The following is a 25,451-nucleotide window of genomic DNA, read 5'->3' as shown; positions in this document are numbered from 1 at the left end:
CTTTAGAATAAGGACCTTACTTACGGTCTGACCCTAGCTTATACTCCTAGCCTCATCCTGTTCTCTTCCTTGCATCTTAAATTCTAGCCAAGTGAGCTACTTCCTGTGCCACCCGCATCCCTCTGTATAGTTTTCTTGGCCTTTCCCTGCTTTGTTTCCGACTCCCTCGGAGTCCCTATTCTTCCTTTAGGCTCTGCTTTAGTATAGTTCATGTTGTCTAGCAGGCACTTATTCTGTATTTGCCAAGTAGATGTCAGTGTGTTATTATAATGGACATTTTAGAAAACTTACAGATCAGAAATGTGACCCCCATTATCAAAGAATTTCTAATGCAGTGGAAACAGGGCAAATGTAATTTACTTTTATACATATTAAAATATATATATATTTATATATATTATTTACTTTTATATATTTACAAATATATATACTTCAATGGAAAGTATGGTTTTCCATCACAACATTTTTTTTTAAGACTTTATTAATTTATGTTTGAGAGAGCAAGCGAGCAAGCACAAGTTGGGGGGGGCGGGCAGGGGGAGAAGCAGATTCCCCACTGAGCAGGGAGCCCTATGCGGGACTCGATCCCAGGACCCTGGTATCATGACCTGAGCCGAAGGCAGATGCTTAACCAACTGAATCACCCAGGAGCCCAAAATACAACATTTCTTATATTACAATAAAATGTGTGGTCCAGTGAGGAAGAGTAGATACTCTATCTTTGCAGAGATAGTATATTCTGACACACTGTAGTCTAAATAAGCTGTACATGTTGTTCAGGCTATAATTAGTCTTTAGTAGTAGTTACACATTATTTTAGGATAAAATATACTCACAAAATACTAACCATCTCTTCAGTATTTAGAATTAATTTACCCATTCTTAGTTTAAAAAAGAAATTACCAGTTTGTTAATCTGCTTCCAGTCCCTCGCCTGCTCCTTTTACAAGCTGTATCCTAATAATGCCAAATAAAACACTTAAAAGTTAAGCAAACAGCCATTACTTAAAATTTCATACACCATCTTTGCATTTACCCCCCCTTTTATTACCTATGCCTAGTCCCCGTTGTCTTTCAGAACGATCATTGGATCTGATCATTTCTGTCCATTCTTACTGTGTCATGCAAGCCTGTCCTCAGTTTATTACTTGCATCTTGGGAGTGTCAAATAGGTCAGTCTTATGTCTCCAGGCTCACCTCTACATCCCAGGCTTGGGTTCCTTCAGCACACTGATGAAGAACTGTTAAGATGCTGTTTTCATACATCGTTCATTCCTCTGCTTAAAAGCTTTCAATTGATCTCTACGTCCCAAGAAGTCAGATCAGAGTCCTCATCTTAGTATTCACAGCTTTTCATGATTTGGCTCCTCCATCTTCATCCAACCTTATTTTCCACTGCTCCTTATCTCTAACCTTGCATAACTTAGATTTTGCCATGTTTATTCTTCTTTGCAAATACTTTTCAACTGTTACTTTTCCAGTAGTATCTTTTCCACCTTAGTGTTTCTAAATTCAGGTTACCTTTAAGGCCTGACCCTAGTGTCTTTTTCTCCAGTATCTCCTAGTATAGCAAGCTCTTCCTTCTTGTAGATCTTCTGATTGTCAGTAGGCACAGGATCTAATATTGCCACTATGCAAACATTATAATCCGTGTAGTACTTCTGTTGTCCTGAGAGTTGGCTGGCGTATTCAACACTGGATTTAGATGGTAAAATCTGAGGACAGCTTTACTCCATCAGTCAGGATATATAGAATTTATCTACATTATATAAAAATGTCTAGCTACTTGACTTAGATTTATGTGATTAGGTCTTCTGATGAGCAGTTGAAGGTAGAGATCAAGATTTCCTGGGAATAACTGGGGTATAGTTACTCATACAGTCCTTCAATAAATATTTACTGAGTACTTTTACTATGTGCCAGGCACTGTTCTAGGTGCTAGGAAAACTGCAATAAATTAAAAAAAACAAACAAAAAAACCCTGCCTTTGTGGACCTTAGTGGGGGCAAATGGACAAATAAGATGTAAAGTCACATAGCAGTTAAGTGCAGTAAAGAAAAACAAATGATGAGTGACAGGAAAAGGGATGGAATACTATTTTAGAAAAGACAGGAAAGACTTCTCTGAGAAGGACACTTTGAACAGAGAATAAACGGGGGGGGGGGAGGGGTGAAAGGAGAGAATAGAGGGCAGAGGCCTTGAGGCAGCGGTGTTTGATATACTCAGGGAACAGGAAAGAGGATGTGGCCAGGATGGTAGGGATATAGAGGGAGAGTGGTTAGAGAGGAGATCAGAGATAGATGGGGACCCGGATCATGCCATGGCAAGGACTTGTGATTTTATTGTATGATGCTGTAACTTGGGTAGCTTTTGAGCATAAGAATGACATGCTCAAGGGGCGCCTGGGTGGCTCAGTCGTTAAGCATCTGCCTTCGGCTCAGGTCATGATCTCAGGGTCCTGGGATCGAGCCCCGCATCGGGCTCCCTGCTCCGCGGGAAGCCTGCTTCTCCCTCTCCCACTCCCCCTGCTTGTGTTCCCTCTCTCACTGTGTCTCTGTCAAATAAATAAAATCTCTCTAAAAAAAAAAAAAGAATGACATGCTCAAATAACTGTGGAAAAGGATCCCTCATGCTGGTGAATGGAGAATAGACTAGGGCTTGACAGTGAAGGAGGGAGAGTCCATGTGGTATGTTCCAGGGTGAGAGGTAGATGCTTCCTTGAATGAACAAAGGCTTTGTGGTATCTGTTATTCAGCATATATTTATTGGGAGCCCACTCTCTACCAGCCACTATACCAAACACTAGGGATATGATGGTGAGTAAAAGACACAGTTCATCTCTCCATAAGGCTAAGAATCTGTAGCCAATGCTAGTTGATATTTGTTGTGTTCAACAATTCAAGGGAAAACTGGTCTGATTTTACTCTCAAGAAGAAAATCAGAAAAGGGACTGTTTCTCAGTTTCTCGAAAGAAACACTTTACATATGGCCACAAAGCAGTAATATAATGATGTTCCAAGTTGGGTAGGAGTTACTGTTGTGACTATGGTTTCTGAGAAATCAGTACATTCCTGAGTTACCTAAAGGTGGTGAAGTATCTTATTATTTCATGTTCAGAAATAGAGATCCCAAGGTCTGCATTTAGCTCTGAGGTGGACTGAAGGGGATTGAGAGGGTTGGTTTGTATCTTAGTACTGTTGACCTTTATCACTTGCCTGTAGCTGTGATTACTACAGAGAACCATGCCTTCAGTCCACTAAATTCTAACTGAAGAAGTCAGTGTAATATATACCAAATGAGTTAACTGGGATTAAACTGGATTGGGATGGGCATTATACCAAATAAAAATCTGGTAATTTTCCATTTTAGATCTTGTGAGCATGTATCACACCTATTATATAAGAAAAAAAAAAAAGGCAAACCATGTACTTTGCATGCATGATCTCATTTAGTTCTCAGAGCAGCACAATTAAGTACTATCGTGACCATTTATAGATAAAGAAAATGAGACTCAGAAAGATTAAGTAGATTACCTGAGAGTGCATAACTGGGTGAACATAAGTGTCAGGGCTGCAATACAAATTCTTGACTTCAAACACTATACTTGTAAATACTACTCTTTAGTCACTACCATTTCAAAATAAATTGCCTCCGGGCTTTAATTCTTCCCATTCCTCTTTTCTTGTCCTCTCTCTACCCCCACCTGCATTTACCCTTCTCCTCAATTTACTATGTCAAAGAGAAAGAATGTATTTGAGATAAAATTTCCTAAAGTTTCAGGTCTACTGAAATAATGAGAATACTAATTTTATCATATTCTACCTTAACAAGGTAAATTACCTATTTATATTTCTGCTTTTGTAACTGGTCTTGTCCTTTGCTCACATTTCTATTGGGATCTTAGTGTTTTCTTATCAGTTACATGCATTTAGAAGAAAATTTTATGTATGATTTTTTTTTTACAGTCACTTTTGCTGCATTGAGAGTTGTAATTAAATACTAGCCCAATATAGTCAACAGGCAGAAGTATCTAGAGGTAATTCTGCTACATGCAAAAATAATGTAGGCCCAGTGCTTCTTACACTTTATACCCCAAGGGTACCTGAGGCTGCTCAAGTTTTTTTATTTCTTTTATATGAGGGGGGAAAAATAATTACTACTACTACAAACCCTTCTCAGATGCTAAAAAATAGCAACATTCTAGAAGTTTAATTAAAGGTCAGATCTTTCTTATGTATTCTGATGATGAAATGATAGTGCATGCACAATAAGGAAACAAGTGACTCCACTGTCATTTGTTAGATGACAACACACTGTCACTGTGTTAGAACACAAGTATTTAAGGACATATAAATTTGAATTTGTTGAAGTTGGCTCCGGAAGGGTGTTGTAACATCCTGATTTCCTAGTGGCCTGAAAAGAAATAATGAAAAAAGAATAACAAAACCTTTTTAGTAGTTAAAGTAGTTAACTACTTTAAAGTAGTTAAAGTACCAAAGTATTTTAAGTACATGAGGTCTGGCACAATATTTGTCATTATAAAATCCCTTTAACTTTGCTTTTTTAACTTCAGGATAATGACATCTTTTAATCCACTTTCTCCTCTATCCAGAAAGATCTTGGGTGTAACTGTCTTACCTGCATAATGCGATCAGGTTAGAACCAATAAAGACTAACACAGGGAAACCTTAGGTTTAAAAAGAAAATCAAAGTGGAATTTGGCCAATGCTTGGATTCGGATTTTAAGCTTGTTATGTGGATTTATTTATGGCCTCTAAGGCAATCACTTTTTATTCTTATTCTCAATTAGTGAACTAATTCACGAACACATTTCCAAAAACAAAGTTGCCAATATATTGCTCTTTCCTTCAGTGGAGTCATTTGTTTCCTTATTGTGCATGCACTATCATTTCATCATCAGAATACATAAGAAAGATCTGACCTTTAATTAAACTTCTAGAATGTTGCTATTTTTTAGCATCTGAGAAGGGTTTGTAAAAATAAGAAACCATGGGAGAGCGAAATAAACCATCTTTGTTCCTTCTCCATATGTGGCAATCTGAAGGAAATAAATGCTCTGGCTTATGAACTGGAAACATTTTAATTTCTAGTAAGTGGCAGTTTAAGAGTATTTCTTAACCTCTTATCCTTTCTACATTCTGAATTAAAGGGGATTATTTAAATGTGAAATTCTAAGTAGATGTGCTAGAAGACAAGACAGGCATAATGGTTAAAAGACCATGGATGGGCTCTGGAGTCGGACAGACCTAGGTTGGAATTCTGGATCCCCATTTATTGGCTGTGTGACTTGTGCAAATATGCACATTTGTTGGAACACCTTAACAAATGGCAGCATTATACAAAAATTAAAAAAAAAAAACCTTACATAAAAATCATAAATAAAATATTAGTGTCAGTAAAATAGTCATTAAACATTTCTTTTATAGATGAAAAAAGTTGATTGCCAAAATCGTGAAGCAGCTAAAAAATATGTAACTTTATATTATACTTGAAGTTTCTTTCCAATAACCCTAAGTTTGAGTTAGTTGTTTTATTTTAAAATGTTTTGGTTATCATGAGATTTGACATCTAAAGGAAAAAAAAAAAAAGAGGCCTATTTGTTATGCATATTCTAGTGTATGCTAATGGTTTTGACAACGTATGCATATAGGTTAGAAAAAAAATCCCAATTGTTGCAATTTTCTCATGGTTGTAAACACTATTAGATGATTGAAGACATGTAGAACACTTCTGTGGGTACTCACCATTCCAGTGAGTCACAGCACCAAACTATGAAAGTCTTGAGAGAACTCTCATAGGCTTTAGAATGTAGTAGAAACATTAATTTTAGGGCAAGTTACAGTATTTTGGAAATTCTTGCCAACAAACAAAAAGAATTTGGCATTTGGAAGTTTTCCATAGGCCTAGTCTATAGTCAGACCCACAGAAACCAGCAGAAAATAGGTCAACACTCACATGGCTTACAGTGCTCTGGGGACACGAGCACCTTAAATCTTCCTCTTGTATTGATCTTCACTTGGCAGCTCTTTCCGAAGTGTTTGTGCTGATTAATACTTAAGTGATTTAAATACTGACTTAGTAATTTCTAGCACATATAAAATAATAGCATTTTTAGTTGTGTTCTTGCTTCTGAAGCAGCCAACTTCCTTTTAGAGCTCTTCATTACTCATTATGGCCCTCAAAAATAGCTCTTTGATTGAAGTTTCCTGAGTCATTCGGTTAATGTATTTCTCCAAGTCTGTAATCATACAGACTGGTTACTACACACCATGTTTCTTAGCAGATGAAAAATCCTGTTTTCACTTCACATTCCTTAAGCATTTAAGGCAGTCTCTGTGGGAGCTGTCTCCCCTGCAGTATGCGAAGGAGCCAGAGCCCGGAGTTATAAATGGGGGTGGGGGGGATGGGTTTCATATCTGAAATTTAAATTACCAGGTACTTTTATTTATTTTATAGCTTAATCGTTGAGATTTTCCAAGATAGGTCTAAAAAGCAGAAGATACGATTTCAGAGATTGGAAAAAAGCAACAGCACATTTAAAGCAGATGTAAAAGTGGAGCAAAACTTTTTATAGTTGCTTTCTTTACTCTTATCAACGGAGATGTGCTTAATTTTTATAACTACATTTAACTATCTTTAATGTAACCTTAAAAGTAAATATTCCTGGGGCACCTGGGTGGCTCAGTCGTTAAGCGTCTGCCTTCGGCTCAGGTCATGATCCCAGGGTCCTGGGATCGAGTCCCACATCGGGCTCCCTGCTCGCCGGGAAGGCTGCTTCTCCCTCTCCCACTACCCCCTGCTTGTGTTCCCTCTCTCGCTGTGTCTCTCTCTGTCAAATAAATAAATAAAATCTTAAAAAAAAAAAAAAAAGATTAAAAAAAAAAGTAAATATTCCTTTGCCCAGGGGTTAAAAATAATCAAAGAATTCTAAAGCAAATCCAGCTTTAAAAATATTCTATCCCTGTTGTCTTTTGTTCAGAATTCTTGAAAGCTGGTATGGAGGAGGGGAGAAGAGAAGATAAAGTTAGTTTATTTGCTAGAAAGAGCTGTCATTGTTTTCTTGACTGGTGAAGTAGGGAATAAGTGGCAAAGTATTTTCTCTACAAGAACAGTAATTTTTGCTTTGAAGTTCATGAATCTAATGCTACATCTTCCCTGGGTAAATTCTTTAAAAATGTTTTTGTTATTGTCTCTCATGAAACCTGTGTTTATTTAGCCCTGTATGTTCACTCTTGTATCTTTTACTTTGAGGAAACCTATTCTAGTTGACTTTAAGCCCTTGACTACCTTGTTATTAAATTGAACAATTAAGTTCTGCATCAATTTGTATGCGCTATGGCTGGATTCTCTCAAATTAGTTCATTTTTTTTAGTCCTCTCTAGAAATGGTGACTCCTCTTTCTATACCTAATGTTACATCCAAATGTTTTTATTATAACATGGCTAAATGCAGGTCCGGTCTCCACTTAACTTTTGCGTTAGTTCAAGACTGAAAGGCCATTGTAGTTGAAACGTGTGAAGGGGGGGTGAGACTGGTGTGAGAGAAGATGGGAGGGAGATGAGGGTCAGATATGTAGTTTTACGAAAGTCATGGTAAGAAGCTCAGGTGATTCTAGGTGAGATAGGGAACCATTTAAATGAGACTGATATGGTGTGTTAAAAAAAAGAAAAAAATCACCCTGGCCATTAGGGAGAAGAACTACATGAGGCAAGAACAGACTGTAGACTAGAGGCTCTTACAGTAATCCAGGCTATCAGACCAGGGTAATTGAAGAAATGAGAAGGGGACAGATTCTGGATATGTTTTACAGATAATGTTTACAGGACTTGGTGATAGATTGATCGTAGGCCCTAAGGGAAGCGACATTAAGGGCAAGCCCAGGCCCAATCAGCTGTTCGTGCCACTGCAGTGACGGCCTTAGGTCTGTGTGATTCCTATTCTGTGCCTTTGCTGTACCCAGGGTTTAGGAGAGAAACTAAGGAAGAACAGGTTCAGAGAGGAAAAATCCAAGTTCTGTCCACTCATATAACATTCCCAGATTGATGGGACTTTTAAAAGTGCATTCATGAAATTTTTCTGAAATATTATTCAAATGACCATGCCAGAAGCATTCTAGACAGAAGCGTTTCCATTCTGTTTCAAGGAACAGACCTAAATCTCACCCCTCCCTCCTGTAACTTAACACATATCCAAAGTCGTTGCTTGACAAAGCCTGGACAGGTTTTATATCAGGGTTTCTCAACTTCTGCACTGCTGACATTTTAGATGGGGTAATTCTTTGAGGGGCTGTCTAGAGCACTGTAGGATGTTTAGCAGCATCCCTGGCCTACTAGATGCCAACAGCACCATCTCCCAGTTGCGGAAACCAAAACTGTCTCCAGGTATCACCAGATGTCCCTGGGAGGCAAAATCCTTCCCAATTAAGAACCACTGGTTTATACTAAGCAAAACTTTCTAGCATGGTGCTGACAGTAACAAAACAACTGTTTATTTCCATTTATAAACCCTTTTGTGCTACCAGAACCAATGCACAGATAGGTTATTTTTAAAAATCTGCTGAAGTTGTAAACCATAAAAATAAATGCCTTGAATTTACCTTTAAGCGCTCAGTAGTTATTTGATGTTGGGCTATGGTCTTGAGTATGAATCTACTGACTGGATTTCCAAGTTGTCATGGTATGTGATGCATTTCCTACCATTTTTAGTTTTAGGCATTTTTAAATGGGACAAAAATTAGATTCTGCTTTCATTCTTGCTTTTTATTGGTACATAAATTTGTCCACTCTTAGATTTCTCAGCTATACTTCATTTAATCTCATTTTGGCTGGAGAGGGTTTGGGGTTGCAACTAGCTTTTATTAAGTGTTCTTTCTTAATACAGTCAACCTAGCTGTCAAATAAAACCAGTCTTTTACACTCACAGTTCAAGGACTGCTGAATATTTAATTAAATTACATAATTACCTATGTAATACAAACAGATTCGGTGACTACTGCCACTGACTGTAAGCATACAGTTCACCTGATGTGACAGAAGCACATGGGGATATTAGGGAGCAGCCTCCTCCCCCAGCCTTCAGTGCACCATGTCGTAAGTCAGCATTCATTTCCAGCCAGTTTTATCAGGTGGCAATTTGCACCAAACACTATGTATTCTACTTGTGTTACTTCTTTTAATCCACAATCCTAAAATACAGAAATGTTAATGAGAATACTAAAACATGGAGATGTGTCTTGCACTAGGTTACATAGCTAATAAATAAAATGGTCAGGATGAAACCCCCGGCATTCTAACATGTGCTTTACCATTTCATCACAAGTCCAAAGCCCGGGGGTGGGGTGGGGGTGGGTGGGAGTAATTCTCTACAGAGCACTAAGTTCCAGTCTAGTCCACAATCACAAACTGTACCTTTGAAACTTGACCCATAAAGAAGATCAGGGACTCTGAAGCATCAAGTCCATACATTTAGGACTAACCCCAATACTACCTGTATTAATTTCCTATTGCTCTGGTAACAAATTACTACAAACTTAGTGGCTTAAAACAACACTTATCTTATGGTTCTGTAGGCTAGAAGTCTGACACAGGTCTCACTGGGCTAAAATCAAGATGTCAACAGGGCTGTGTTCTTTTCTGGAGGCTCTAGGGAAGAATCCATTTCCTTGCCTTTTCCAGCTTCTAGAGACCACCATAATCTTTGGCTTGTGACTTAGCTTCCCCTCCATCTTCAAAGCCAGTTACACTGTATCTCCCTGACCAGTAACCATAGTCACATCCCCCTCTGACTCTGAACTTTTCTGCCTCCCTCTTGTACTTTTAAGTACACGGGGCCCACCTGGATAATGCAGGATAACCTTCCTACTTTAATAGAACGATGCTTAGAGCCTTGGGGGGCACAACTCTGGATCCCCCGAAAAATGTGTAGCATTTTATAAGGAAATAAATCATGAGGTATTTCACTTTAAATTCTAAATCATTGGTGCCATCTATATAACACACTGAGTTAACACAAATTACATTTTAAAAGTCATTTATAAGAGGTATCAGCTAAAAATGGCTATAGGAAATTCCTCCTTATTTTGTAATGTCAGTGAGATGGTCAAATAAATGTCAGTACAGTTAATACAAAATCAACAGGTTTGGCACAAATAATTTTTTCAGATACAATGACGGCCTTATAAATATACTTAATACTGTTAGAATTTAACCTCTGGTATTTTTAATTCTGCAGTTTAGCTTCTGTAATAGATGTTTCCAATGACACTTTTCTCGGTAACTGAATTTCCTTTAGATTTTATGCAATGTGTTATGCACGTTTTGCCTTTGTTTATTTTTAAAAATGATGTATCTGAGGACTCACAATTGGTAGTAAAATACAAGTAGAATATCATACTATTTGCTGAAGATCTAACAAATTCCAACAGGAAAGCAGTATAAAATTATTACTAAAAATCCAATGCTTAAAACTTGTCTTAGTTTGAATTTCCGAGAACAATACCAAGGACGGAGATGCAGGTGATTTCTTTGGGAAATAATCTCAGGAAACAGAGTGAGGGAGTGGGGAGAGAGGGGGAGAATGAAAAATGAAGTGTATCTTACTGAGCTGGTTACTGTGGACAGCTGGTACTGACTTCCTCTGAGGAACTATGTGCCTCAGAACTGTCCCTTTGAAGACAGCTGGGGCCTTTATCCACCAGATTACCTCCTCTGTTGGTTTCTGTATCTGTGTTTAATGGGCATTTTCACAAAGTCCTAAAATTTAAAAGTTTGATTTGTAGGAGAAATCAGTGACGACTGAATTGTTTATTAAAACTGTCCTCAAAGTCAATGTAAGTGGATCAACTGTATAATTGTAGATAATTAGATATATTGGAATCCTTTAGTCTTGAATAGTTTGATACATATGATCAGTCTCACCAAACTCCACACACAGGTTCTAACATAGCAGTTTGTATTTGTTATAGAATATATTTGATACTCAATACTATAATAACCAAATTCAAAACACTGAACAAAAAATAGTAATTTTCATGAAAGCTTTCTTTTTAGGACTCCTCCTGAATGTGCTATTTTAAATGACTAAAGGATATTAAAGGGATTGTTTGGATAGAACTATCATTCCCTCCTTTATGGATCATGTTCATCCAGACTAGCCAGACAATGGCTTTATTTCTGACCTGTCTTCCAAGGTTGTTAACCTGTGTGTGGGATAGGCAATGAATTGTCTTTTGTTCCCTGAGATTTTTAAGTTTTTACCTAATACATATTTATTGGAAAACACAAGCAGTCACAGTGGTCACTGCCATTACTGCCTCAACTTAAGCTGCTCTAAGACTGCCACTTCCTTTAAAATTAACTACACTTGAATTCCAAAAAGAGCTATGACTAAACCTTCATGATTTATAAAGGTGGTAAGTTCAACAACAAATTAAAAAGGCAGTATTAATAAACACCACTTAGTGACCATCTTAAATGCTTGGCCCGTTGTTCAGTCACAAACCTGTGAGGTAGATAGAATCTTCTTACGGATACAAGAACTGGATGGCAAAGGCTAAGTAACTTGCTAAGCACCACAGAGCTAGTAAATGTTGAAATGGAGATTTGAAGCCTAGTAGGTCTCATTCCAAATGTTTCTCCACTAACATTAAAAAAAAACATTTGAGTATGTTCTAATGTTTCCGTTTTTACTTTAAAAATGACCAAGACTTTAAGAAATCTAAACAGTGAAATTTTGTTGTCTTTGGTATAAAATATTTCAAAACTAGCATTTGAATAGTCATATAAAACATTACTGCAGGGGTACCTGGGTGGCTCAGTCGTTAAGCGTCTGCCTTCGGCTCAGGTCATGATCCCAGGGTCCTGGGATCGAGCCCCGCATCGGGCTCCCTGCTCAGCGGGAAGCCTGCTTCTCCCTCTCCCACTACCCCCTGCTTGTGTTCCTGCTCTCGCTGTCTCTCTGTCAAATAAATAAATAAAATCTTAAAAAAAAAAAACACCACTGCAGTGGTTAATAAAAAACGTTTGCAAAGTTAATCAAGATAAACAATAAACAAATTTGACATTCATTTTTAATTTATTTTAGGTAAAAGGTTAATTATTTAAATTAAAACTTCAGGTTTCTGAACTTAAACGCAGCTCCCTCATCTGACAGAAAACAAGAAAAAGGTATCATTTACAGATAGATCAATCAAAAGACATTTAAAATAATCGACTGAGGAAGACCTAACTTGAAGAGTTGGAAGATTAAAGATACTTCTCTTCATCTTTTAATTAATTTTATTTACTACTGTCTGTCACAGGAGATGAGTATGATGTATGTGCCATTTGTTTGGATGAATATGAAGACGGAGACAAGCTCAGAATTCTTCCTTGTTCCCATGGTATGAATAATTACACACTGCTTTGGATTTATGTGTAATTTATATGTAGGCTCAATATTAGAGGAGACAAAATAGTCATTTAGCATACTATGAGCCAGGTCTTGTAGTAATTAGTGGTGTCATTAAAGGATGGAGGTATATTTATAAAAATTTACAAATTTTTTTGTCCCTACATGATACATATGGATTAGAAGAACTTGAATAAAAAACATGGTAAGAAACTAAAAATGTAATGTTCTCAACCACAGTATATTATCTAAAAGATGTGTATTTTGCTTCAACAGCTTACCACTGCAAGTGTGTAGACCCCTGGCTAACTAAAACCAAAAAAACCTGTCCCGTCTGCAAGCAAAAAGTTGTTCCTTCTCAAGGCGATTCAGACTCTGACACAGACAGTAGTCAAGAAGAAAATGAAGTGTCAGAACATACCCCTTTACTTAGACCTTTGGCTTCTGTCAGCACCCAGTCATTTGGGGCTTTGTCGGAATCCCGCTCACATCAGAACATGACAGAATCTTCAGACTATGAAGATGATGACAATGAAGATACCGACAGTAGTGATGCAGAAAACGAAGTTAGTGCACATAGTGTTGTAGTCCAGCTGCAGCCTAATGGTGAACGGGATTACAACATAGCAAATACTGTTTGACCTTCAGAGGGTGATTGGGTTATTTCCTAAAAAATGTTTATTTAGGTATATAATTTGATTTTTTTGCTCCCTTCAGAGATTCCTGTAGAGATAACTTATTTTTTAGTATTCTACAGTTTAGATTACTGAAACAGGTGTTTTTGATCTGGCATTTATCTGCAGGAGTGTACTTCATTTCACTGATAACTAGTAATAGGCTGGTGCTGTAACTCAAGCATCAAATCAGCTCTTCTTTTGGAATGAAATATAGCCAAAATATTTTTTTAAATTCCTCGGTATAGCTTGCAGTTAAGACCAAGATCACAGTATGCAAATGTTTCGTGTTTTACACACAAGGTCAGTGCTGTGGCCACCTAGCATGAGCTAAGCCAACTCCCATTTGCATAAAGTTTACCTAGAGTTGTTGAGTTGGAATATATTTGTTCTGGAATATATTTGTCCCCTAAATTGCCATTACTCATGAGAGGTGACAATTTAGCATTTTTCCTTCTATCGGCACCACAAAGAAACTCAGAGCTGTCTTTTTCCTTTCTATTCCCAAGTAGTCTTATCCTTATAGGAATGGTCTGTACTAGTGCAGATTTCATAGGGTTTTTTTTTTCCCCTCAAAGTTTTAAATACTATATAGTGTTATGTATGAATTTGATTCATCAGCTAAATTAACATGTCTCTGGACTTAACTTACTGAATTTCAGTATCCTTAAGGGTTTTGTGTTATGATCAAAGCAAAAAGAAAATGCTGTATAAAAATACCAAACTTCAGCAACTGTTAATACTCAGATCATATACCTCTTAACAAAGAGCATCTTATGCTAATTAGCCCTGCTAAACTATGTACAGAGGAAATTGTTCAAGTATTGGATTTGAAAATAATTGCTTATGTTTAACAGAACTAATGATGTATTTAAACAATGTATTATGAAGAGTTAAATTATATTATACATCACTGTAACTATGTAGAAAATATACTTATGTATAATCAAAATGCTAAGAGTTTTTATATGGCCTTGTATGAAGGGAGTTTGAATGTTAATAAACACATGTTTTCCACTTTAAGAACTGGCAAAACATTTGTTCTGCTGTACTATTACCCAGATTAGCCTCATTTATATGCACATATAGGTATATGTGCTATAAAGGTATAATAGTTAAGGTAATGTAGGTCATGTAAAACCACCACCTTAGAATTTTATACAAGGTAACTACTGCTCACAACCAATTAGGTAATCCCCCAAAAGTTAAAACCGCAGCCAAAATCCCAACAATAATGTACATTGTGGTACCCTGGTGTAATTATGGTACATCCTTACATCAGACTTCTATACAGCCTTGAAAGAATAAAGTTAATATCCAGACGGCGCTACATTGACTGGGAATTTTTAGTCAACAAGAGCATATTAGAGAATAGTTAAGTACATGATGTATAGAGTCTTCTGTTGTAAAAAGAAAAATTTATTTTTAAAAGAAATGTAACACTATTGAGGAAATTTTACTTTCTGAAAAAAAATTTTATAATCATCAAAAAAAGGTATTTACACTTAGGAAAATAAAAGGTTGAATTCAGTATCCACTGTCTGTCACCAGGTTGTCCCCTCCCCCAACCTCCTTATAAAAAATCACACACAGGCCTGAGAAACAGGTCATCAGTTTACTATGGTAGTGAAGCAGACTCTGGAATTGGATGTACTTACACAGCCCTAACCTTTGCAGACCTGGGTGGTCATTTGTACAATTTCATTTAACCTAAGGTAGGGTATGAAGACAGAACACTCAGTACCTGCCACATAAATACAAAGTAATAGCTTTTATAATTAAGGTAAATAATTAAACACATCATACCTAAACCCTTTTTTTTTTTTTTAAAGGGCAAAGTTAAAGGTCACTATAACATGTATTAAATGTATCTCCTCAGTCCTCAATCTATAAATCAGATCAAGGTCTTGGGTTCCTTTAAATTTAAGTATTAGAGGAGTTTTTCTGAGGCAAAACTGCCCCCCCCCTTTAAACTCCAAACTGTTACTTTTAGTTGTATTAAAAAAAAAAAAAATCCCAACATATATATATATATATATATATAAACACTAATATTCGGTTGAAATCTTTTATAATTTCTTCATGGTGTAACTATACAGCTTTTTAAATAGGACATTAAATAAAATTAAAATCTAATCTCCATTAAAAAATACTTTCCTAATTTAAAACCTTTCTGATATGAAAGTAGTCACATGGAAACTTACCCCAGAGACGAATTTATCTTGGTATTTTGCCTTCAGAAATACCTATGTAAAATACATGTATATATTATACACTATGTATTTATACTGTATGCAACATCTGTTCATTACCTCATTATTTAACATTTACTGGTGAGCATTTTCTCATGTTATTCAATGACTATTTATTCTCTGGACATACAGTAATTCATTCAACCCATAATCCTCAAAGTTGAATCTTGTAGTGTTCCAAGTTTAGATATTTTAAGTAATGTGGTATGATCACATTCTGGTATGCAAATGTGTTTCGCCCCATTTCCTTAGGTTAAATTGCTAGAACTAAGTATAAAACAGTTACCTACATATATTTTCATTAAGTGTTTTTTGTGGATAGGGGGCCTATAGCTAGTTTCATTATTTCATTAAATACTAGTGTTATAGTTGCCCTCTACCATCTTCTACTCCCCTATCCACACTCCCAAACACACACTTTTCACTTAGAGGTTCCTTAAGGGCTTCATAAATTCGGTCACTGCCTTCTAATCAGTTACCCTAACAGTTCTTTACAGCTGAAGTGCGAATGTATATTATTACTGTAAAATCTCAAATCATCACAACCCAACCACCAAATTTTCATTTGACTAACCTTTTATTCGTAACTGGGTTCTTAACAGGTCAGGAAGTTGGAAGTTTTTTTTCAATTTCGAAGGTACGTCCAACTACCAAAGTAGCCCCCAATTCCTTATCTTCCATACTTTTACATCCCTGTCTGTACTAATTCAGAACTAATGCCTGACAACACTGGCAAAAAAATTTGTTATGCACAGTACATTTTAATAAGGTGGAGATTCCCATTCCCTAACCCACTGTTTCTCAAAGGGTAACATATAGACCACTTAAAGTGAATCAGACTGACCTGCTGATTATTTCTAAAGGGACTTCTGAAGGAGCTTATGGAATCCCATCTTCTAGGGTGAAAATCCAGAGCCCAGAATCTGCATTACAATCAGCTTCCCAGTTTTGCTTAGACCCACCAACTTTTGAGCACTCCTGCTCTAAGCTTCTGCCTCACAGTTCATAAAGAGTATTAAACTAACATTTACTAAACTATTGAATATATCCCAGAGACCTTATGACTTCTGGAATTAAACTTGACTCTTACATAGTCAGAGCTAATAGGTCACTCCAGAGAAACTCCAGGGAATATCCCACTTTTCTTACATGCTGCCTAAGGAACATCTTCTCTTATGTGAGAGTCCCAGCTGGTTGACTTCAGCATGCCAATACAGCTTCCAAATCTAAAGTCACACGATAGTTCAACACAGAAGAATCTACAATGCAGAAACCCTTCTTGGTATTGGGCTCCTTATTGCTCACTAGATTTCACAGCTAGAGACCAGCTACAAGAGAAAATAATTTCTAGTGGATAAGTCAGTTCCACTGTTTTCCAGTTTTCCTCACCAAAGATGAGCCCAAAATGACTTTTAAAAGCCTTTTTAAAAAACAGAAAAAGCCCATTAAAAAGAAATTCCCAGGCACTCATTTTATTTATAATAAATACTACAGGATATGGAATAGGCCATGAGCTCAATTTTAAGATTTTATGCTTGCAACAGAGCCTGGCCTATTCTGTATAGTCCAATGTGTCAAAAATCAACTGTAACAGTAAGACAATTACATAAACAACAGGAGTCTAGAGTATTTGGTTGGAATAAATTTATTTCATCTGTCTGTAAACAAGGTGTTTAATAGTTATGGCATTTTTTTAAATGCATATTAAATCAGATGAGTTAGACTGTATCCCGGATGTAACAAAGTGCAGGGAAAGAAATGGACAAATCAGCAACAAGATTTGTTTTTAAATCTGTACATTATCCACAAGGCCCAAACAATAGAAGCAAATACTAGAATGTCCCTAAAGTAGTGCCATTCGAAAGAAACCTTTAATAGGTCAGTTAAAATCCATCTCACAATAGCAACAGTTCATTTTAACAATAGTATGGCACAGAACACATATGAAAAAAATTCATCACAAGACAGCCAAGTCCACAATAATGCAACTTCATATAAAAACTCAAGCTGCAAATAAAAATTGGTCCTATGAAGAACAAACTGGACACACTCCAGATGGTTATGTTGGGATACCTAATGTCCATAATGGCAGCCTTTTACAATTTTACTAAAGAGTAGAGCTGGTGTGCAAAGAAAGAGACAGGAACACAAATCTGAGCTACTGCAATGATGGAATGTCCCTGGGAATTCGATCTGTATGGTTACTGTAAGGTCATGGGAGGAAGTGCCTTTTGCTCTTCGTTTTGCAGTTGCTCTCTTCACATATCCTATAGACAGAAGGTCTGTCTCTACTCAAGTGCAACAATACTGAAAGCAAACTACTGCAGCTCTCAATAGCTCATCAACAAAAGGGATTATTACTTGGTTAAATAAACCAGGCACTGCATAAAAGATGGAAGCAAACCAAATACCTATATGCAAAGGGAAAGGGTGGGAAAAGAGGAGTGAAGGAAAGATGCATGCACTTTTTCCTCCCAACCATGCGCTACAAAAGGAAGACTAAATGAGCTAAGTAAATGCTCAAAGTGCTGAAAGACATTGATCAAATTAGAGATTGTACAACCGGCACCTTGCTTAATATTAACTTATTTTAGTTATCAATATCCCATTAATTGCTAAGACAAAGTGATGCCCAACTTGGCATGCCCCCTCCCCCCAAATTTCAAGGTATCATGCAAATCATTATTGTGCTGCAATTATGTTGCCAGATAAGGGTTGGTTACATACAGTGGTTAACATACAAATGATCCATTGGGCAAACAGGAATCATGACATTAGAAAATAGGTAAAGAAAAATTAGCTACCATGTATAGTCTGGTAGCACTGTGACCGTAATTGGGGTGGTGATGAAGACAGTTGCTAGGTAGATGGGGAGAGGCTGCTTACACATCAGACCTCCTCAGGTATAAAGCGAGTTCATATGCTTTCTTGTTAAGTGTGCCTCCGTGGACACCTTCCTTTCCCATGACTATAACCAATGCTGGAGTACACAGGGAAACAAAACAAAAGTGAACAGAATTATTTAAGGGGGGGGAGGGCAGAAAGAAAGACACCTTTCCCCACCAACAAAGGGATACAAAGGAGACACAGGTTCATACCCCATCACCCTGCATTGCTAATAAAATTTCCAGAATTAAGACTCAAGCTTACAGCTAGGAAAGTTTAAGAGCAATTTTCCCCTAATACTTAACAGTCTGCCTAGCAGCTAGAACCCAGAGTCTCTCAAGTATTTTGCCATTGAGTATGCCTTCTTATTCAATCCGCCTCCATGGACCCCTTCTTTTCCCATTACAAAGACCAAGACTGAAAGAGAAAGAAGAAAAGTGTTTCAAAAGAAGTGTTAATCAAGAAAGTCACATAAGTTTTTAGCAGACAGAACCCCGATTAATAAGTTAACATTAAGTTAGTTTTCCGCGAACTGTCAAGCACTGAAGTCAACTAGGTCTCCAAAAGGAGAACTTTCAAACTAGAAATATGCTGAAAACACTATAAACTGCATCCTGGAAGCCCAATCAGTGCAGCTGCAGCACTCCATAAAAATATCTTTACCCTAGCTAGGAAAAAAGAAGTATGATCGTTTATCTTCTAGGGCAAAAAACTGGTTAGTTATGACAAATTATTAGACTGGCCCCCAAAATATAAACTTACAAAACTTAGGTGATTATTTACAAAATTCTCCCCAACTTTAACAGGCTTAAGTACAAACTATTATGTCTTACCAGTGAGACTCAATGTGTCTATTAATTCCAGAGGAAAACCAAGACCAAATTTTAAAGAGCATTTTCAGTGCCATTCAGAAAAGTCCAAATAAAAAGTACTTAAGGCTTGTGCTTAATTGACATCCTCGCTGTGCTTTGTTTTTAAGTGAGTCTGAAATCCTGAAACAGGATTACTATTTCCAACAACAGGTTCTTCTATGATGCAATTCAGAGGTTAGCCCCAAAATACACATGTATGGCTGATTTTATACTTGCTACCACTAGATGTCAGTAGTGCTGTATAGCATGAAAATCTTACTCTAGTTTTATGTCACACGGGTTAATACTTCTTTTGAACATATTTATCTGAACTCAGCTAATATTTGGAGATGTGTCTACTATTTCAGTTAGCTAATTTTCCTACAGAAAAATACTCATATGCATCAACTCACATCAAAGTAAGAGTCACCTCCAGGATAATCACAAGGGAGTTGGCAGAACCACTGCAGTAAATGACAGCTCAGAGGAGCTTCAAGTTCATTCACATGGTAGATTTGGTCTTAAAATCAGCTGTGCCAAGCCGGGTATCTGAGGCTACAGAGCCCTCTTAATTTACAAAATATTTACAAAGGATAATACATTTAAATGTATTTGTAAATCAATTAGATATCATAATAAACCTCAATCTTGAAGTTTTTTTGCAAAAAAGTAGTGAGACTTATTTAGGTTAGTAAGAATTTCTGCAATGTTGACAACAGTCAGGAAACACCAAAACTTCTGGACCAAGTGTATACATGAAATATAATTTCCTACTTTCAAATCTAAATTTCACAGGCACACTTAGTCTTTGAAAATACTTTAGTGAACAGGTGGCTTACTACAAAACCTTATTCTAATTATTTCTCTCTTCCCCTTCCCTAACAGTATTTCTAACAGAAAACTGAGCAAATGTTCATTTTTCCTTCTTTATGCTGAGCAGTGAATAATTAAAATGCAAGAAAGGGAAGAGATGCAAAGGTGAAAGACTTTTCAAAAGGACTAAAGTAACCAAACAATATGAACGATTTAACATATGTGAATAATATGTGAATCTGTTTTTTAGTAAAGTCAGGCTCTCACAGACTAGGCTGTGTATGCAGCTGATGTAGAGTTGGTAAATCTAAAGCAAAGCAGTGCCTCCCTTCAGTGCTGGGCAGTTCACAAAAACCACCTTAATAGCCATTATGGACTAACACTTTAATTCAAAATGTTAAAGAAACCGCTTAATAAGTTGTAATGTAGCGTGCAACTTTTAACCAAAAGAGTACTCTGCTTACCTCTACCAGCTCTGCCGACAGCAACGTTGTATGTTGGCTCCCCACCTTGACTCTTTGTCCGGATGTCCATTGTGCAGTCACCATCGACATATAGGCTATCTCTGATCACGGAGCACTTCTTTGCGCCAAGAGTCAAACCGTTGGTAAAGAAACCTTCCCGGTCTTTTCCTACAATCATATCTATTTCTACTGGCTGCCCCCGCCAAAACAAAACAAAACAGAAAAGAAAAGAAAGGAAAAAGCATTAAGTTGTAATTCTTTTCATGCCTCCCTATCAGTGGAAAAACTGTATGCCAAGTTTGTATTGTACTAGAAGACATGCACATTTCACTAATGTAAAATCAAGTTTCAGTCTTTCTAAAGAATTAATCTTATATGACTACATGTTTTGTATCACTTCATTTCACAGTTAACTGTGGACTAACTAAAGACCAGTCTATGCAAAGAATCTATGTAGTTGATAGTTCACACTAAATAAACTGCAAATTTAACAGTTTATAAACTGTTTCAAGGTCAGGGGGTACCTGAAGTGCTTATGTAATGGTAAAGATCCACCCATAAACTCTTCTAACAACTGCTTGCCTGTCACCCTGAGTCACATTACAGTTATGCTGCAAACTTAAAGTTGCTTGAAAGTCTCCTGAAAAAATGCCTATACTTAACACACCTGTTCACTTCTACTCTGCTTTGAATAGCTTGAAATATCCCCCATAATATGAACTTCAAACCCTAGACCTCAACACATTCCCAAATTCATATCTCCCTCCTATTTTCCTAGCCACTCTCTTTTTTTCCTCTCCAACTTCCCTTCCCCTCCCACCTCAGTAATCAGTTTTCTTTCTGGGCAAATGCAGAGGATTCTGTTGGTGGCACTGCAGTAGACAACGGTAAAAAACAAAACAAAACAAAAAACAAAACAAAAACCCAGAGAAAATGGAGACTGGGAAAGAAACTGAGGTAGTCACCAGAACCGGAAAGGAGAAAACGTGCATTCTAACATTCCCTGAATAAGAAGGAAGGCGTCGCCCCCATCAGAACTGCAGAGTCATAGCAGGCCCCAGCCATTTCCAAGCACACTCCCGCAATCTTCCCAGCCAGACAGCGGGAACTCACACAAAGACAAGAGGACTGCAGGAAAAAAGTTGATCGCCAGACAGATGCCAATTCTCTATAATAACTAGTTCACTGCGGTTATAGGAGACCTTAAAGTACTAGTATCAAGGACTGAGTTCTACACAGATCTTAAGCCATGTTTAGTAGTACAGAATAATTAGTAGCACTCATAATAGGGGGCCTGAATTTTGGCGTTTGATGGGAGGGGAGCGTGGGGCCAAGAAATTAAGGGAATGCCCCTGTATTTGACACAATCGTCAAGAAAGAGGCAGAAAGAGGCAAACAATAAAGCAGCACTGGAGGCTTAGTAACAATTATCCCCCAAACATGTGGCAACCAAGTCAAAACCAGCAGGTCACAAGAAAATCAGGCACTGTAAAGCATAAATCTGCATTAGTTCCTTTACTATCTTCACTAAAGAGGGAGGGACTTGGAAAAGTAAAGTGTCCCCTCGGTTTTCACAGATTGTAAGCTCCATAAAAGCACCCCCTTTTTTAGAGCTATGTTGCGTAATTGGGGATAACGGTATATCGATGAATCTCCATAGGAGGAGAGAAATCAATGGCAGTTCGCCATCTTGGAGAATTAAAAAAAAAAAAAAAAAATCCTACGGAGCCAGAGCTGAAGTCGAGATTCACTAATCTACCTACGTTGTCGGCGTACATTTCTCTCAAGCCCCAAAGGCCTGGACACCCGCAAACCTACGCAAAGTCGCTGCGAGGATCCGGGGGCCGGGCAGCCGCCGCCTCCCACAGCCCGCGGCGCGGGCGGCGCGCTGTCCGCGGAGCGAGGGGCAGCCCGGCCGCCGGAGGACCCCCGCCCGGGCCACGCGCGCCCCGGCCCGGTCCCTCCAACCCCGCTTGCACCCCGGGACATGCAAAGCAAACCTTAGGGCTTGCAGAAGACCACAGAGAGCCGCACGAGGGGGAAAAAAAGCCGGCCCCCCCAACCGGTGCGCCCCCTCCCCCCGCCTCACGGACTGACACTGGAAACGCCGGGGGCCGCCGAGGCAGTTAGGGAGCCAGGGAGCCAGGGAGCCAGGGAGCCAGGCCGCCGCCCCCGCCGGGTCAGCGCAGCCCCGGGCAAGGGGGCGTCCCCGAGCCTCGGCCTCCCCGCCAGCCCCCCAGCCGCATCCTCGGCGCCGGCCGCCTACCACACCTGCCCGCGCGGCCCTCCGTGCCCCCACAGCCGGCCGGCCCCGCTCGGGTCCGCGGACGGGAACGGGAACCCAGACCGCCGCCGGTCCTCACCGTAATGCTCTGGAAGACGCCCCCGGCCGTGGCTGCCCAGACGTATTTGGCGTCGCAATAGCCGACAATGGCGGCCTCCTGGCAGCAGCCATCGCACATCAGGTTATCCACGTAGCTCTGCCAACCGGCCATCTTCGAGCCCTTCGCACTGCAGCGGGGACGGCGAGGAGCAGCAGGCGCGGCGGCGGCGGCGGCGGCGGCGGCGGGCGGCGGCGGCGCGGGGGGAGGCGGGGCGGGGGCGGGGAGGAGGCGGCTCTGCGCAGGCACCGACCGCCCCCCTCCCCGAGGAGCTGCGGCGGGAGGACGCGGGGACGGCGATGAGGGACAAGCCGCCGAGGTCGCCCGCCTGCCTGCCTGCCCGCCCGCCCGCAGCCGCGGGGCTAACCACCAGCGGGAGGCTGCGAACGGCTGTGTTGGCGGCGACGGCGCTATCGGCGGCTGCTCCTCACCGCGGCCCCTTTCAGTTCTCCGCGGCCACGGCGGGGCGGGCGTGCGCGCGCTCGTGCGTGCGATCCTTCCGCGGCGCCCCGACTCGAAGGGTCCCGGGCAGGGAGGGGGAGACTGAGGCGGGGGCGCGGAGGGATACCGCGCTGGGACAATCACGGCCGCCACGTGCGCCAGAGAGGTCCGGGTGCGGTGGGGTCGCTGGGGGCGGCTGCCCGAGGCCCGCCGGGGGCGCTTCCTCCGTCGCGTTCGGCACCCCAGGGACGGGGGTGTCTGAGACGCCTCCAGTGCCCGCGGCCCGGTCGTGATGCGCCTCTTTTCTGCGTCCGGCGGCTGGGGGTGCGGAATCTTGAGCCTTGGTGGTGGCTTGCCGAGTTGCCCTGGTGACGGGATGTGGAGCGTTTACTCCTGTTTGTGGTGGGGGTGGCAGTGGCAAGGTCGCCCACGCTCATCGCGGGCGTCCTCAATGGCACCTTCTTCCCTGGAGCCCCCCGCCCTTTGGCGGTACAGGCAGCCGAGGGGGCGCGTCCCGGCAACCTGAAATCTGAGCTGGCGTTTGGGGCTCTCAGGAGCATTTCTGAGCTTTGCCGGTCTTTCATTGTTGCCTCATTTGGGTACCAGGGCCTCGCATTCTCTGGATTCTTTGACAGTAAGAACCCCCTTAAGATCGCTAATCACCTGTGGCTAAATTGCTCTTAAATTCCGAACAAAACCAATAGCGACCTACGTAAACTATTTGTTGGCTAACTGGGAAAGTTACTGGCGGGTCAAAGAAATCGCTGAAAATACAGAGTGCAAGACCTAAGAAAGGGTTCCCCGGATGAATATAGTATAGTAATTATTTTTGCTATTCAAAGGTAAAATAATTGCAGGACCCAGGTCTGAAAATGGCTTGTATTTACAGGGTGGAGTCCCTGTGATTCTCTCATCTCTTTAGTAACCTCTGGGTGCTTTGACTAGACAAGGAATTAGGAGACGACCTACAACAGTTTTAATTTTAGGTGAACAAAAATGATCTGCCAATCAAGGAAAGGAAGAAAGCTCATTTAAAACGTTGAAAAGTTAATTTCAAATTTAAAGTTATCGCGTAAGGTCACGATTTGTGACACAGCTGTAGCTCATGAAAAGACAAAAATGTTAAGCAATTTAATTGGCTCTGAAGTTTTTATTTTTTCTGCTGTTTGCTTTTATATTTTTTTCTGCTGAAATCAGCTTCTGCAAGGGAGGGGAGGAAAGCACAGTAGGAGAACCCCCAAGTCAGGAACCTATCAGATTGAGACAATGTGTTTTCTCATGTTCTGATGATACAGAATACCTATGTGGTATAAAATGTGTGCCAAAAATTGTTTCATTTTTGCAGGTGTGCCTCCCACCTGATCTAGTTACACTTATTGGTTTATTACTTTACCTCTTTGTAGTGGTTTTTGATGGTTTTAATCCTTCAATCTTAGCAGTTTATCACCTTAAAAGTTAATAATACAGTGTATTGATAGCACTGAATATGGTCACTTTGTGAGAATTCATCAAGCTGTACAGTTATGATTTGTGCTTTTAGTATGCATGTTATAATTTAATAAATTTAAACAGGAAAGATGAGAGAAAATAAAGATAAAATAATTTAAATAATTATTTTGCAAATAATTGCAAATAACATTGCAATTGAATGTTATTTATTAATCTACTCTGAGTTTTTGAGATTTCATTTCCAGACTATTATTGCAAAGAGTTGGAAATAACTGCATCCATTTTTATTCTTTTGTTGTCTTTAAACAGCAAAAGGATTAGACCAACTGAATATTCTGGATATTCAAATTCCGAAAGGTTCTAAAAAGATTCTCAAACATATCTATTGGGTAATACGTTCTGAAGAATTTAGAATTTCTAACATTTTTCCATATTTTTCAAATTTGATACACTTCAACATTAGCATTTTACTTTTTCAACATATTGTTATTACTTTCCCAGAATAGCATCCAGTAAAATTTAAACTATGAAAAACATATTTTGTGTAATAGATTAAATGAGGCTTTACTGTTTAGATTTTTAGATAATATTTTCAAAGGAATCTATTTACTGTCTGCTTTTTAGTACAGACAGTCCCCTACCTACTAGGGTTCAATTTATTATTTTCCAACTTTTCCATGATGTAAAAGCCATAGGCATTCAGTAGAAACTGTACTTCAGATTTTAAATTTTGATCTTTTCCCTGGTTAGTGGTATGCAGTGTGATACTGGTGATGCTGGGCAGCCAGTCAGCAGTCAGCTCCCAGTCAGCCCCACAATCACAAGAGTAAACA

The 25,451-nt window shown here is 39.3% G+C and overlaps 2 protein-coding genes across 12 annotated transcripts in view; one reads left to right on the top strand and one right to left on the bottom strand.

The window, feature by feature from the left end:
• Positions 1-14,107, top strand: part of RNF13 (ring finger protein 13) — a 160,532-nt gene extending 146,425 nt beyond the window's left edge. For all 9 annotated transcript variants that reach the window (XM_064586401.1, XM_045903567.2, XM_064586406.1 and 6 more), the window contains 2 exons: positions 12,319-12,399; positions 12,684-14,107. In XM_064586401.1, the coding sequence (XP_064442471.1) occupies positions 12,319-12,399; positions 12,684-13,048 (446 nt within the window). In that variant the 3' untranslated portion in view covers positions 13,049-14,107. The remainder of the gene's footprint in view (positions 1-12,318; positions 12,400-12,683) is intronic.
• PFN2 (profilin 2) lies at positions 2,768-23,180 on the bottom strand. Of its 3 annotated transcripts, XM_064586434.1 has the most exons (4): positions 22,711-23,180; positions 20,348-20,540; positions 15,286-15,327; positions 2,768-4,412 (listed from the first exon to the last, which is right to left on the bottom strand). In XM_064586434.1, exons 1-3 carry the CDS (start codon positions 22,840-22,842, stop codon positions 15,299-15,301), a joined length of 354 nt encoding a protein of 117 aa, XP_064442504.1. In that variant the 5' UTR covers positions 22,843-23,180; the 3' UTR covers positions 2,768-4,412; positions 15,286-15,298. The 3 variants fall into 3 exon arrangements, with proteins under 3 accessions (XP_064442504.1, XP_045759519.1, XP_045759520.1); XM_045903563.3 differs by lacking the exons at positions 2,768-4,412; positions 15,286-15,327 and adding an exon at positions 16,963-18,636 and having other exon boundaries at positions 22,711-23,177; XM_045903564.3 differs by lacking the exons at positions 2,768-4,412; positions 15,286-15,327 and adding an exon at positions 16,963-18,313 and having other exon boundaries at positions 22,711-23,172.
• Positions 23,181-25,451: the final 2,271 nt, after the last annotated feature.

Source organism: Mirounga angustirostris, unplaced genomic scaffold, assembly GCF_029215605.1.
Source record: "Mirounga angustirostris isolate CCGP_5_RB_7025 unplaced genomic scaffold, mMirAng1.0.hap1 SCAF_1, whole genome shotgun sequence".
NCBI classification, from domain to species: Eukaryota; Metazoa; Chordata; class Mammalia; order Carnivora; family Phocidae; genus Mirounga; species Mirounga angustirostris.
Note: the sequence above shows the minus strand (reverse complement) of the source record. Positions and strands in the feature narration are given on the sequence as shown.

Bases quoted from the DNA above. Each gene is read 5' to 3' on its own strand.
- PFN2 (XM_045903563.3), bottom strand. From the start codon at position 22,842: ATGGCCGGTTGGCAGAGCTACGTGGATAACCTGATGTGCGATGGCTGC. The intron at 20,541-22,710 runs GTGAGGACCGGC...TGGCGGGGGCAG, and splicing joins GCGTCTTCCAGAGCATTACG to CCAGTAGAAATAGATATGAT. The intron at 18,637-20,347 runs GTAAGCAGAGTA...TTTCTCTTTCAG, and splicing joins TGTCGGCAGAGCTGGTAGAG to TCTTGGTCTTTGTAATGGGA.